Raw genomic sequence first — 15648 nt, forward strand, 5'->3', positions numbered from 1 at the left:
CTTAAAAAGATGAGAGGCCTGTAATTTTCATCATAGGTACACGTCAACTATGACAGACAAAATTAGAAAAAAAAATCCAGAAAATCACATTGTAGGATTTTTTATGAATTTATTTGCAAATTATGGTGGAAAATAAGTATTTGGTCAATAACAAAAGTTTCTCAATACTTTGTTATATACCCTTTGTTGGCAATGACACAGGTCAAACGTTTTCTGTAAGTCTTCACAAGGTTTTCACACACTGTTGCTGGTATTTTGGCCCATTCCTCCATGCAGATCTCCTCTAGAGCAGTCATTTTTGGGGGCTGTCGCTGGGCAACACAGACTTTCAACTCCCTCCAAAGATTTTCTATGGGGTTGAGATCTGGAGACTGGCTAGGCCACTCCAGGACCTTGAAATGCTTCTTACGAAGCCACTCCTTCGTTGCCCGGGCGGTGTGTTTGGGATCATTGTCATGCTGAAAGACCCAGCCACGTTTCATCTTCAATGCCCTTGCTGATGGAAGGAAGTTTTCACTCAAAATCTCACGATACATGGCCCCATTCATTCTTTCCTTTACACGGATCAGTCGTCCTGGTCCCTTTGCAGAAAAACAGCCCCAAAGCATGATGTTTCCACCCCCATGCTTCACAGTAGGTATGGTGTTCTTTGGATGCAACTCAGCATTCTTTGTCCTCCAAACACGACGAGTTGAGTTTTTACCAAAAAGTTCTATTTTGGTTTCATCTGACCATATGACATTCTCCGAATCCTCTTCTGGATCATCCAAATGCACTCTAGGAAACTTCAGACGGGCCTGGACATGTACTGGCTTAAGCAGGGGGACACGTCTGGCACTGCAGGATTTGAGTCCCTGGCGGCGTAGTGTGTTACTGATGGTAGGCTTTGTTACTTTGGTCCCAGCTCTCTGCAGGTCATTCACTAGGTCCCCCCGTGTGGTTCTGGGATTTTTGCTCACCATTCTTGTGATCATTTTGACCCCACGGGGTGAGATCTTGCGTGGAGCCCCAGATCGAGGGAGATTATCAGTGGTCTTGTATGTCTTCCATTTCCTAATAATTGCTCCCACAGTTGATTTCTTCAAACCAAGCTGCTTACCTATTACAGATTCAGTCTTCCCAGCCTGGTGCAGGTCTACAATTTTGTTTCTGGTGTCCTTTGACAGCTCTTTGGTCTTGGCCATAGTGGAGTTTGGAGTGTGACTGTTTGAGGTTGTGGACAGGTGTCTTTTATACTGATAACACGTTCAAACAGGTGCCATTAATACAGGTAACGAGTGGAGGACAGAGGAGCCTCTTAAAGAAGAAGTTACAGGTCTGTGAGAGCCAGAAATCTTGCTTGTTTGTAGGTGACCAAATACTTATTTTCCACCATAATTTGCAAATAAATTCATAAAAAATCCTACAATGTGATTTTCTGGAGAAAAAAAATCTCAATTTGTCTGTCATAGTTGACGTGTACCTATGATGAAAATTACAGGCCTCTCTCATCTTTTTAAGTGGGAGAACTTGCACAATTGGTGGCTGACTAAATACTTTTTTTCCCCACTGTATAGTAGCCTTCAGAGTTTACATGGGTATACATGTTCTATAGTGCCCTAGGCCTAGAATATAGAGATGATGGAATAATTCTGTGCATTGTAGTTACCTGTCCTATGTATAACCTCTACACTAGTAAGAAATAGATATAGACAACTCTGAACCTGCTATTTCTGACCCCCTGGCCACAAGTGACCACAATGTTGTTACAATACAACCTAAACTGAAGAAGTCCAAAAACCATACTGTCAGAAAGGTATTCAAGCCACTGTGAAACTCAAGCATGCGGTCATTCGGGCAGTGGATCACCTCCCACCACTGGTATGAAGTCTGCTCTAAGTCAGACACCGGAGAGAAATCCGCAGCCATGTATGCTTCCATTCAATCAAAAATAAAGGATCACTTCCCAACAAAATCAGTTAGGCTACACTTCCATGACAAGCTAAGGATAACCCCGGAGATTAAGGTAATGGTTAGTGACTGTCAGTGAGCATTCCACAACCAAAACACAGCCCTATCAAAGGAATTAAGGAATAAGGTGCATCACAAAATCTAAACTAGATAGGGCAGCAGGTAGCCTAGTGGTTAGAGCGTTGGGCCAGTAACCGAAAGGTTGCTGGTTTGAATACCTGAGCCGATAAGATGAAAAACCTGTTGATGTGCTCTTGAGCAAGGCACTTAACCCTAATTTGCTCCAGGGGTGCTGTACTACTATGGCTGACCCTGTAAAACAACACGTTTCTCTGGTGTATGTGACGATAGAACATATATATTATTTTTTGCATTCTGCAGAGATAAGATCTAAGCCCTCAAAAAGCACAATCCTGCCCAGCGGCATAAGAACATCAAGGATTTAGCCAACCTCTCCAAAACTGAGGAAACCTTCCACATAGACGGTCTTGGACCAGGCGACAGAAAAGGAACAGCAAATCAAATCACATTTATTGGTCACGTACACATATTTTGCAGATGTTATTGCGGGTGTAACGAAATGCTTGTGTTCCTAGCTCCAGTGCAGTAGTATCTAACAAATCACAACAATACACGCTAATCTCAAAGTAAAATAATGGAATTAAGAAATATATAAATATTAGGACGAGGAATGTCGGAGTGGCATTGACTATACAGTATATACATATGAAATGAGTAAAACAGTATATAAACATTATTAAAGTGACCAGTGTTCCATTATTAAAGTGACCAGTGATTCCATGTCTATGTACATAGGGCAGCAGCCTCTAAGGTGCAGGGTTGAGTAACCGGATGGTAGCCGGCTAGTGACAGTGACTAAGTTCAGGGCAGGGTACTGGGTGGAGGCCGGCTATTGATGGCTATTTAACAGTCTGATGGCCTTGAGATAGAAGCTGTTTTTAAGTCTCTCGGTCCCAGTAGAATATTATAGAATAGAATACAGTATATACATATGAGATGAGTAGTGCAAGATATGTAAACATTATTAAAGTGACTAGTGTTCCATTTCTTAAAGTGGCCAGTGATTTCAATAGGCAGCAGCAGCAGCCTCTAATGTGCTAGCGGTGGCTATTTAACAGTCTGATGGCCTTGAGATAGAAGCTGTTTTTCACTCTCTCGGTCCCAGCTAATGGACCTGTACTGACCTCGCCTTCTGCATGATAGCGGGGTGAACAGGCAGGGGCTCGGGTGGTTGATGTCCTTGATGATCTTTTTGGCCTTCCTGTGACATCGGGTGCTGTAGGTGTCTTGGAGGGCGGGTAGTTTGCCCCTGGTAATGCTTTCGGCAGACCACACCACCCTCTGGAGAGCGCTGCGGTTGCGGGCGGTGCAGTTGCCGTACCAGGCAGTGATACTGCCCGACAGGATGCTCTCAATTGTGCATCTGTAAAAGTTTGTGAGGCTTTTAGGTGCCAAGCCAAATTTCTTCAGCCTCCTTCTTCACCACACTGTATGTGTGGGTGGACCATTTCAGTTTGTCAGTGATGTGTACACCAAGGAACTTGAAGCTTTCCACCTTCTCCACTGCGATTGTCAGTGATGTGTACGCCGAGGAACTTGAAAGCTATTCACCTTCTCCACTGTGGTCCCGTCGATGTGGATGGGGGCGTCCTCTCTCTGCTGTCTCCTGAAGTCCATGATCAGCTCCTTCATTTTGTTGACGTTGAGGGAGAGGTTATTTCTAAAATGTCTAAAAACCTGTTTCCGCTTGTCATTATGGGACTACACACACACACACGCAGACCAGCTGGCTGGTGTGTTTACGGACATATTCAATCTCTCACTTTCCCAGTCTGCTGTTCCCACATGCTTCAAGATAGCCACAATTATTATTGTACCCAAGAAAGCAAAGGTAACTGAACTAAATGACTATCGCCCCGTAGCACTCACCTCTGTCATCATGAAGTGCTTTGAGAGACTAGTCAAGGATCATATCACCTCTACCTTACCTGTCACCCTAGACCCACTTCAATTTGCTTACCGCCCCAATAGATCCATAGACGATGCAATCGCCATCACACTGCACACTAGCCAATCCCATCTGGACAAGAGGAATACCTACAGTATGTAAGAATGCTTTTCGTTGACTATAGCTCAGCATTCAACACCATAGTACCCTCCAAGCTCATCATTAAGCTTACATTTACATTTACATTTTAGTCATTTAGCAGACGCTCTTATCCAGAGCGACTTACAGGAGCAATTAGGGTTAAGTGCCTTGCTCAAGGGCACATTAACGTCATTTAGCAGACGCTCTTAGCCAGAGCGACTCACAAATTGGTGCGTTCACCCTATAGCCAGTGGGATAACCACTTTACAATTTGGGGGGTAGAAGGATTACTTTATCCTATCCCAGGTATTCCTTAAAGAGGTGGGGTTTCAAATGTCTCCGGAAGGTGGTGAGTGACTCCGCTGTCCTGGCGTCGTGAGGGAGCTTGTTCCACCATTGGGGTGCCAGAGCAGCGAACAGTTTTGACTGGGCTGAGCGGGAACTATGCTTCCGCAGAGGAAGGGAGCCAGCAGGCCAGAGGTGGATGAACGCAATGCCCTCGTTTGGGTGTAGGGACTGATCAGAGCCTGAAGGTACAGAGGTGCCGTTCCCCTCACTGCTCCATAGGCAAGCACCATGGTCTTGTAGCGGATGCGAGCTTCAACTGGAAGCCAGTGGAGTGTGCGGAGGAGGGGGGTGACGTGAGAGAACTTGGGAAGGTTGAACACCAGACGGGCTGCGGCATTCTGGATGAGTTGTAGGGGTTTAATGGCACAGGCAGGGAGACCAGCCAACAGCGAGTTGCAGTAGTCCAGCCGGGAGATGACAAGTGCCTGGATTAGGACCTGTGCCGCTTCCTGTGTAAGGCAGGGTCGTACTCTCCGAATGAACCCCGCCCTGTGGGTGCCCCCAGGTGGTGAAGGTATGAAACAACATCTCCACTTCGCTGATCCTCAACACTGGGGCCCCACAAGGGTACGTGCTCAGCCCCCTCCTCTACTCCCTGTTCACCCATGAGGTGAGGGCTCTGGGAGTGTGGTGCCAGGAAAATAACCTCTCACTCAACGTCAACAAAACAAATGAGATGATCGTGGACTTCAGGAAACAGCAGAGGGTGCACCCCCTATCCACATCGACGGTACCATAGTGGAGAAGGTGGAAAGCTTCAAGTTCCTTGGTGTACACATCACTGACAAACTGAAATGGTCCACCCACGCAGACAGTGTGGTGAAGAAGGCGCAACAAAGCCTCTTCAACCTCAGGAGGCTGAGGAAATTTGGCTTGGCACCTAAAACCCTCACAAATTTTACAGATGCACAATTGAGAGCGTCCTGTCGGGTTGTATCACTGCCTGGTAGGGCAACTGCACCGCCCGCAACCGCAGGGCTCTCCAGAGGGTGGTGCGGTCTGCCAAACGCATTAACGGGGGCAAACTACCCGCCCTCCAAGACACCTACAGCACCCGATGTCACAGGAAGGCCAAAAAGATCATCTAGGACATCAACCACCCGAGCCACTGCCTGTTCACCCCGCTATCATCCAGAAGGCGAGGTCAGTACAGGTGCATTAGCTGAGACCGAGAGAGTGAAAAACTGCTTCTATCTCAAGGCCATCAGACTGTTAAATAGCCATTGCTAGCACATTAGAGGCTGCTGCTGCTGCCTATTGAAATCACTGGCCACTTTAAGAAATGGAACACTAGCCACTTTAATAATGTTTACATATCTTGCACTACTCATCTCATATGTAAATACTGTATTCTATTCTATAATATTCTACTGTATCTTAGTCCATGCCGCTCTGTCATTGCTTGTGCATATATGTATATATGCTTAAATTCCATTCCTTACTAGATTTGTGTGTATTGGGTATATGTTGTAAGATTGTTAGATATTACTTGTTAGATATTGCTGCACTGTCGGAGCTAGAAGCACAAGCATTTCGCTACACCAGCAATAACATCTGCTAAACAAGTGTATGTGACAAATACAATTTTATTTTATTTTATTTGGGGTATTGTGTGTAGATTGATGAGGATTTTATGTATTTTTTTAAAATAAGGCTGTAACATAACAAAATGTGGAAAGAGTCAAGGGGTCTGAATTCTTTCCGAATGCACTGTATCTGCACATGTTTGTTTGTTTACACGCACACACGATTGCATCATCTGTGGATCTATTGGGGCGGTATGCAAATTGAAGTGGGCCTAGGGTGTCAGGTAAGGTGGAGGGTATATGATCCTTAACTAGCCTCTCAAAGCACTTCATGCTGACAGAAGTGAGTGCCATGGGGCGATAGTCATTTAGTTCATTTAACTTTGCTTTCTTGGGTACAGGAACAATGGTGGGTGGACATCTTGAAGCAGGTGGGGACAGCAGATTGGGATAGGGAGAGATCGAATATATGCCTGTAAACACTCCAAATGAAATCAACAAAGCACTATCAAAAGTAACACAGTCCCTACCATCCATCAACCTTGTACTGCTGCCCTCCTTTTTACCAGCACGCCCTGCTCCAACGGTCATACCCTGGGAAGTCTACAGAAAGCTGCAGAAGGTGAAAACCTGTAAGGCAGAGGACCCAGATGAAATCCCAGGCAGACTAGTCAAGGAGTTTACATACGAATTGAGTGGACCACTGGCTGATATTCTTAACCTGTCTCTACAAGAAGGCATTGTTCCTGATTAATGGAAAGAAGATATGGTGGGCTCTTTACCATAAACCAAGCCACCCTCCATCAGTGAAATACGGCCTATCTCATTAACATCTCTCCTGAGCAAAGTAGCTGAGAGCTTTATCACTGAATGGGCTCTTAGTGATATCCTAACCCAAATTGATACTCAACAGTACGGATGTCTACAAGGCCGATCAACCACACACTGGTGGATATAACCAACGAGCGCTTCAAGTCCCAGGATAAGAATGGTTCCATATGCTCCCTGGTGATCACCTACTTCAGGAAAGCCTTCGAACGTGTCTGCCACAACCTCGCAATCAACAGAATGTTAGACCTCAGGCTTCGACTATCGCTCGCCAGATGGATGGTCAACTTCCTCTCTAAGGCTGCCTTCAGACAGGCTGCCAAATTCGGATATTTATTCCACTAATTGGTCTTTTGACCAATCACATCAGAACTTTTCACAGCAGATATTTTTCAGAGCTGATCTGATTAGTCAAAATACCAATTAGTGAGAAAAATAACAGAATTGGGCTGCCTGTCGAAACGCAGCCAAATAGACGCCAAGGTGGTGAGCTATCATGTTGTGCTGTCGAACAGTTTCAGTATATCTTGTGGCCTACCTCAAGGAACTCTGCTTGGCCTGCTGATTTTTATTGCATATGTAACAGTGTTTCTTCCGCCCCTCTCCTCGCCCCAACCAGGGATCCTCTGAACACATCAACAACTGCCTCCCACAAAGCATTGTTACCAATCAACTACTTCAACGTTACCTAACAACTACTTCAAGGTCTCCAAGGGAGTGACATCACCGATTGAAACGCTACTAGCCTTGCACCGCAAACTGGCTGGCCAGCTCCTCATTCTCGGCAGCAACCGGGCAGAGCACAACTGAGTGATCCGGGTCATGGCACTGTCTCTCTCCTTGCCCTAACTTGGGCTCGAACCAGGGACCCTCTGAACACATAAACAACTGCCTCTCACGAAGAATCATTACCTGTCGCTCCACAAAAGCCGCTGCTCTTGCAAGTTATTCGAGCGAGTGACGTCACCGATTGAAACGCTACTACTGCGCACTGCTAACTAGCTAGCCATTTCACACAGGTGACACATATATCAACAGTGCAGCCAGGCAAATTGCAGTCAAACCATTTAAGTTTGTGGATGACCATAATTTATTAGAAAAATCACCTTCCACCATCCAAGAAGACCTGGTTGACCTGGAGAAGTGGTCAGTTGTGAGCCACATGGTTCTGCACCCAGAAAAGTGCAAAGTGCTCCATGTACACTTCACCAAGTCACCACCCGTACTACCCACTTGTTTATTAACAACACAGGACTCCAGAAGGCTGAGGTTATCAAGATCAAAGGAGATCTAAAATGGTCGACACAGGTAGAGAACATCTGTGAAAAGGCCAGCCAACGTCTGTTCCTCCTCCGACACCTGAAGTACTTCCATATCCATAAGAAGGACCTGGTAACGGTATTTACAACCTACATCCGACCAGCGGTGGAATATGCTGCCCCAGTGTGGCATGCAGGCTAACCAAGAAACAATCCGATATCATCGAGACAGTCCAGAGAAGAGTAGTTTGTATCTTCATTGGCACAGACGACACCTCCTACTCAGATGCGTGCACCATTCTCGGCCTAACATCACTACACACAGAGAAAGTCTCTCAAGATCCTTCACAAGATGACTTCTTAAATCCGATCCCTACCGCCATATGCTCCCACCCCAACGATCGTCTGTGAGTCTACACCAGACCCACTCCTCAACTAAACTGGAACTGATCCACTGCAGGACTGAGCGTTTCCGTTGCAGCACCATCCCAGCCATGGTTTGCCTGCTGAACAGTAGATGATGAACATTATTGTATTTTAGTTAGTATTGCCAATTTTAATATTCAAATGTAGTTGTACTCACAATTCAGCATGTTGCTTCCTTTTGTACAATGTCCTGTTGGAAAAAAAATGTAAATAAAAACTACATTATCTCTCTAAGCTTGTATATAAGAATTCATACTGTATTATGTGGAGAGGGGAGATGGATTTATCTGACATAGAGATGCATAATGTAGTGATCTGACCATAACCTTTACCTCTGCTCTCTCTCTGCAGTGCAACAATGACTACGTCCCCATGTGTGGCTCCAACAATGAGAACTACCAGAACGAATGTTATCTACGCAGGGATGCCTGCAAGCAGCAGTCTGAAGTGCTGGTGGTGTCAGAGGGCTCTTGTCCGGTCGGTACGTAGCCTACGTAGCTTCTTAAGGATGGACATATCCATAGATGCATACATACAGTCAGGTCCATAATTATTGCCACCCTTGATAAAGATGAGCAAAAAAGACTATAAAATAAATAATACAAATACTGTGCGATATTGTATTTTTGAAAAAATAAAAGGGAAATTATATTATTTTATACTAATTAGAGACCTGCACAGGCATTAATTTTAAGCCGGAGCCCTACCCATGCCCACGACGTTCAGGCCCTACCCTGCCCAAAACCCGAAATCAGAAATAACTTCCTCGTTAGTACATCCATTAGCTGCTTCTCTCTGTCTGTCACTCACTCCCTGTGCGCTGCTCGCTCTGCATTCACTCTGCTCATGGTGCTCTTTGTGTGTGTGTGTGTGAGGATCCATAGCAATGGCTCCGCTTAGGCTGCTCTGCTCAATGACGAGACATGAGAGAGCCGTTAGCTGTTAGCTACTTTTCGTCACTCTAAACTTAAGCAGTCTTCTGTGAAATAATCTCTCCTGTTTTATATTTGATGATGTTGAAACATTTCTGACACAACGTTATGATCTTAGTCAGATATGACTGTACTGCACAGCAGAGCACGAGTAAATGGCTCAGCTGAAAAATGTTAGTAATCAATTTAGTGATACCTGAGCCCTGCCCGTACCATAGTTATTGATGAAAAAAAAAAGGTCCTAACCGGATGTATAATGTCGGGCCCGTCGGGCTCGGGTCGGGTAGGAGAGCTCTAATATTAATACAATTGCTCAGAGAAAGAGATTTTGTTTAACAAGTAATGAAAACAAATCTAAAACATTATTGGCACCCCTGTTTTTAATACTCTAGCACCCTCCCCTTGTGAGGATAACGACACTGAGCCTTTTTCTTAAATGTTTTATGAGATTGAAGAACACGTTATGAGGGATCTGAGACCATTCTTACACACATAATCTTTCCAGTTCCTTGACATCAATCGTATACTCTTATGGACTTTTCTGCGTATGCTTCTGTTTTTCAACGCCAAACCCACCGCTGGTGTGCATGGCCAAATTGCTCTATTTTCATGTCATCTGACCATAGCACCGGTTCCAATCCAAGTGCCAATGCCTCATACCTATGGTAAAATATGGTGGTGGATCTTTGATGTTATGGTGCTATTTTGCTTTCACTTGTCCTGGGGCCCTTGTTAAGGTATACGGCATCATGAACTTTACCAAGTTCCAAAAACATGGTTGCCTCCGCCAGGAGGCTGTCACTTGGCCTTCCAGCAAGACAATAACCCCAAGCATTATTCAAAATCCACAAAGAAATGGTTAATTGACCACAAAATCAACATTAGTCTACAGACTTGAACCCCATTGAAAACCTGTGGTTTGAATTGAAGAGAGCAGTCCATAAACGCAGACAAAGGATCAATGATCAGTGATTTGGAAAGACATAGAAAACATACATATCTGCACGTTTGTTTGCATGCAGACACACACACACACACACACACCCAAAGCCAGGGAGAATTATTGCCACCTGCAATGCCAGCCAATGTACTATTATTCAAGGCACAATAGAGTTCAGTGACAGGGACTTTTCTAAATTGCAGTCACACATGCCTGCTTACAAGGGTTAAGTTAAGTGCTAGTGTGCCCATTGTTAGATTTGAAGCATAAACTCTAAAAGTGTCTGACGGAAGTGGCTAGAAAGTTGGAATATTGTTGGAAGGCACTACACTCTCCTTCAGTCCATTATCAAACTATAAAGCCAAACTGCTTTCATCCACAATCATTTAGTTCATCAGAGTTATTTGTTAGAGAAAGAAAGTTATACCCTTTTCTCACTACTGAGCCAAGCTGGGTCAAGCTGTACTGTGCTGGCCTGGTTATGCATCAGCCACAGTTTCTGGAACCGTGCTGGAAAGAATCATGTGAGAAGAACATATCCAAGCCAGCACAGTATGGTTTGGTCAGCACAATAGTGTGAGAGGATAGGAATATCTCACAATTCTTTTTTTCCAAGATAAGAACCTACATGCATGTTGACGTAGTCTAACGCTTAGCAAGGGTCGTGTTCTTTAGGGCATGCAACAGGAAACGTTTTAAAACATTTTGCAGTGGCAAACAGAAATGAACGTTTTTATTGGACATGTCCAGGTAGTCCCTCCCTGTTTCAGTCAGTTTTCTTCTGTTTGGTGCCTGAACAAGACTAAAGTGAATATGTTGTCAAGGGGAACATGTTGGCTCCACTCAAAGCTCCACTGTTGGGCTAGAGTTGTACACTGGGGATGTTGCTGGCTCAGTTAACCTCACTGCTACCCTGGTCAACTCCACTTAAGGGGCCTAAAACACTCATATAGCTCCACCACACTCATAGGGAACACAGTAGGAATTGGAGCGGGAGTGTGTGTGTGGGTGGGGGAGTGTTGGAGGGTTGTGTGTGTGTGTGTTTCTGATTTGTTTCACAAAAATAACCTTCACTTCGCCTCACATACATGGAAGCTCTTAACTCTCTGTAAATTGCTTGTGTGTTTGTAATTTCCTTTGTGTGTGTGTGTGTGTGTACGTATATGTGCGTGCATGGATGTGTGTGTGTGTGTGTGTGTGTGTGTGCGCATCTGCCTGTGTGTCTTTTCTGTGAGAGAGAGAGTGAAATAATGTTGTTTTTTCTCCATGCGATTAGAGTTAATTTCGAGAAACAAGCCTCAGAAAACAAAAGGAATGTAGTCGCACCTCGGCAGAACGGGCGTGACAGTGATGAGAATAGGCTGACAGCTCAGTTCCCTCCTCCACGCCCAGCCCCCTCCGTCTTTGTTTCACCCCATTCTTCATTGTCACGTCAAGAGCATGTATGGTCAAATCAAATTAAATAAGATTTATGTACTGGCCGTTCACTCTTGGAAGTGGTCTTACAAACAAACAACAGGAACAAAGAAGGGAGTAAAACATTAGTGTCCATGGCACAAAAAAAAACCCGATCTTGCCTGTTCCATCCCCCTTTTTCTGTATTTTCTTTGTCAGTTCACCCTTTACCTACCTTTCTCTGCGTACCTACACATCAGGTAAGTAATCGAGGGGAGAGTGAATGTGTCCATACACTGATAGCTCGATTAACATGGGTCATGCGTTTTAAGAAAGGTGTGAAGTGGTGAACCCCCCAGAGCTGTTTGACAGGTTCACAGACATTTCCCCTTGTACCCTCAACACCTTGTCTGTTTTTTATTTTGCTGTGGATATAGATACTTTTGTACCTGTTGTACCTTTGCTGTTGTTTTGGGATTGATTTGCACTTTTCGCACCAAAGTACGTTCATCTCTAGGAGACTGAACGCGTCTCCTTCCTGAGCGGTATGATAGCTGCGTGGTCCCATGGTGTTAATACTTGCGTACTATTGTTTGTTCAGATGAACGTGGTACCTTCAGGCATTTGGAAATTGCTCCCAAGGATGAACCTTGTGGAGGTCTACAATTTGTTTTTTGAGGTCTTGGCTGATTTCTTTTGATTTTCCCATCATGTCAAGCAAAGAGGCACTGAGTTTGAAGGTAGGCCTTGAAATACATCCACAGGTACACCTCCAATTGACTCAAATGATGTCAATTAACCTATCAGAAGCTTCTAAAGCCATGACATCATTTTCTGGAATTCTCCAAGCTGTTTAAAGGCACAGTCAACTTAGTGTATGTAAACTTCTGACCCACTGGAATTGTGATACAGTGAATTACAAGTGAAATAATCTGTCTGTAAACAATTGTTGGAAAAATGACTTGTGTCATGCACAAAGTAGATGTCCTAACCGACTTGCCAAAACTATAGTTTGTTAACAAGAAATTTGTGGAGTGGTTGAAAAACAAGTTTTAATGACTCCAACCTAAGTGTATGTAAACTTCCGACTTCAACTGTATATGGATACCATGCCGATAAGTTTCCCCATATGGTTTCCTTTGAGCTTAACTTGTTCATGATAAAGTAGGACTCATGTTGAACTCTGGAATGGACTGTCAGTGAATGTGATATGTTTGTTGTTAAGATATGCCTGGACAAACATGTGATACTATATGTATGTCCAGGCATATCTTAAAATCCTATGATTGGATGGTTCATACCCCATCTATCCACACCAAAATTCTAATTGATTGTCCAGTATCCAGACATCTTTGTATGTTCTATGATTGGCTACCCTGTCTCCATAAACACCTGTGATTACAAGTAAAAAAGTCTGGTCTACATCAGTACACTGGCTAATGTGTACTGTAGCCTACACAGCCAGGCTCCTTGTTGTTTACCTCAATAAACATATCCGGCAGCCATGTGACAGCAGGGCTCTGTGCTCCCAGAAGCGCCGTGTGACTAGTGCCAAGGCCGAAAAGCCAGACTCCGGGGTCTTCTCTAGCTGCCGCACTGCGAACAGAAGAACACAGAGCCGAGGTGCCAAGTCATGCTACTGGGTACCACCGTGTACTTCTGAAATTTAAGTTATTTTTCAAAAGTATTATTTAAACAAGAGAGTCACATTCGGGTGACTCTGTAGAGCGTTTCTGTAAGGAAGAATACCATGTTAAATGGTTGCTTAAATGTTCCAGTACTGGTTTTCCAATATGTTTGCCTCCTAACACCACAGTTAGCGGCCATTTTGCCTTCGAGTTTTATTATATATTTTTTCTTAAGTAAATTTGTTGTTTACTTATACTTTTAGAATTGAGGGAAAGGATGGATGTTGAGTGTGTTTAAGTCTGGGCTACCAATAAGCAGGTATTTACCAAGCTAGCACTAGGCAGTGGGCTAACAGAGAGTGAATGATAGCTGATTAGCACAAAATGCTACGGTTCCTCCATCCCATTGAGTGGTGGTGCTACAGTGCAGTCAGCAATTTAGCAATGGGGAAGAGTGAACCATTTGGGGAACCGTTTGTCAGATTTCAGGGCTGATTAGGCAAGTCACAGCTGACATGAGCCATATGTTCGGTTGACTGGGGAGGATGCACAATCCCAGATATCAAGGGAATCGAAGGCAAACATGTGGAGTCACTCAGTGAATCCCAAACCACCCCCTCGTCCCTACCAACTCGCTCGGAGCGCCCTTCGTTGTCAAGTGTTGCTGACAAAACTCAGAGGGTGACTTCCAGAGAGAGGCAATGGGATCAATAAATTCATCAACGTCGGGACACACTCCTGACCTAATGCAATTTATACAATGGGTGGGTCTAATCCTGGACGCTGATTGGTTAAAACCACATTCCAGCCGTGTCTATTCCACAATTTACCACCGGCTAAAGCTATAACGTTATTCTGTTCCATCTCACTGCTCAATCCACTGTCTCATCAGCCCAGCCAGACAATCTATAAACTTGATCTCCATTGTAAAAAGCATTTAGACATTATCTCCCATTTCCTTTAGACTAGCAATTGGTTTTCAAGAGCGGAGATTTGTATAAACCTTGCTGTCTGTCTTTCCGATATTAGCAAAAAAAATTCAATATTGAAATTCAATCTCCAGTTGTCCCATAGTAATGAACGTGTAGGGGTAGGGAGTCGGGACAAGACAGACATGCAGGCAGCTTTTCTCAGTTAGTCAAAATCATATTTTGTGGATATATATAGTGCATTTGGAAAGTATTCAGACCCCTTGACTTTTTCCACATTTTGTTACATTACAGCCTTATTCTAAAATTGATTAAATTGTTTGTTTTTTTCCCCTCATCAATCTACACACAATACCCCATAATGACAAACAAAAACAGGTTTAGATTTTTTAGCAAATGTATTAAAAATAAGAAACTGAAATATGACATTTGCATACGTATTCAGACCATTTACTCAGTACTTTGTTGAAGCACCTTTGGTAGCGATTACATCCTCAAGTCTTCTTGGGTATGACGCTACAAGCTTGGCACATCTGTATTTGAGGAGTTTCTCCCATTCTTCTCTGCAGATCCTCTCAAGCTCTGTCAGGTTGGATGGGGAGCGTATTTGCACAGCTATTTTCAGGTCTCTCTAGAGATGTTCGATCGGGTTCAAGTCCGGGCTCTGGCTGGGCCACTCAAGGACATTCAGAGACTTGTCCCGAAGCCACTCCTGCGTTGTCTTGGCTGTGTGCTTAGGGTTGTTGTCCTGTTGGAAGGTGAACCTTCACCCCAGTCTGAGGTCCTGAGCACTCTGGAGCAGGTTTTATGAAGGATCTCTCTGTACTTTGCTCCGTTCATCTTTCCCTCGGCCCTCACTAGTCTCCCAGTCCCACCCGCTGAAAAACTTCCCCACAGCATGATGCTGCCGCCACCATGCTTCACTGTAGGGATGGTGTCAGGTTTCCTCCAGACGTGTCACTTGGCAATCAGGCCAAAGTGTTCAATCTTGGTTTCATCAGACCAGATAATCTTGTTCCTTATGGTCTGAGAGTCCTTTAGGTGCCTTTTGGCAAACTCCAAGCGGCTGACAGTTGCTTTTTACTGAGGAGTGGCTTCCGTCTGGCCACTCTACCCTAAAGGCCTGATTGGTGGAGTGCTGCAGATATGGTTGTCCTTCTGGAAAGGTCTCCCATCTCTACAGAGGAACTCTGGAGCTCTGTCAGAGTGACAATCGGGTTCTTTGTCACCTCCCTGACCAAGGCCCTTCTCCCCCAATTGCTCAGTTTGGCCGAGCGGCCAGCTCTAGGAAGAGTCTTGGTGGTTCCAAACAAATGGAAGTGCAGCTACTTTCCTGTTATTCTGGCTTCCCTGTTTGACGTGACTGTAAGTTAGCCG

General features: G+C 44.5%; 1 protein-coding gene across 1 annotated transcript in view; it reads left to right on the forward strand.

Moving 5' to 3' along the window:
- The window catches only part of LOC121536215 (tomoregulin-2-like), a 185072-nt gene that overhangs the window by 51994 nt on the left and 117430 nt on the right, over positions 1–15648 (forward strand). Inside the window, exon 3 of the mRNA XM_045206416.1 lies at positions 8799–8928. Coding sequence (XP_045062351.1) covers positions 8799–8928 — 130 coding nt within the window. The remainder of the gene's footprint in view (positions 1–8798; positions 8929–15648) is intronic.

The sequence above is a fragment of the Coregonus clupeaformis genome, chromosome 23, assembly GCF_020615455.1.
Source record: "Coregonus clupeaformis isolate EN_2021a chromosome 23, ASM2061545v1, whole genome shotgun sequence".
Lineage (NCBI taxonomy): Eukaryota > Metazoa > Chordata > Actinopteri > Salmoniformes > Salmonidae > Coregonus > Coregonus clupeaformis.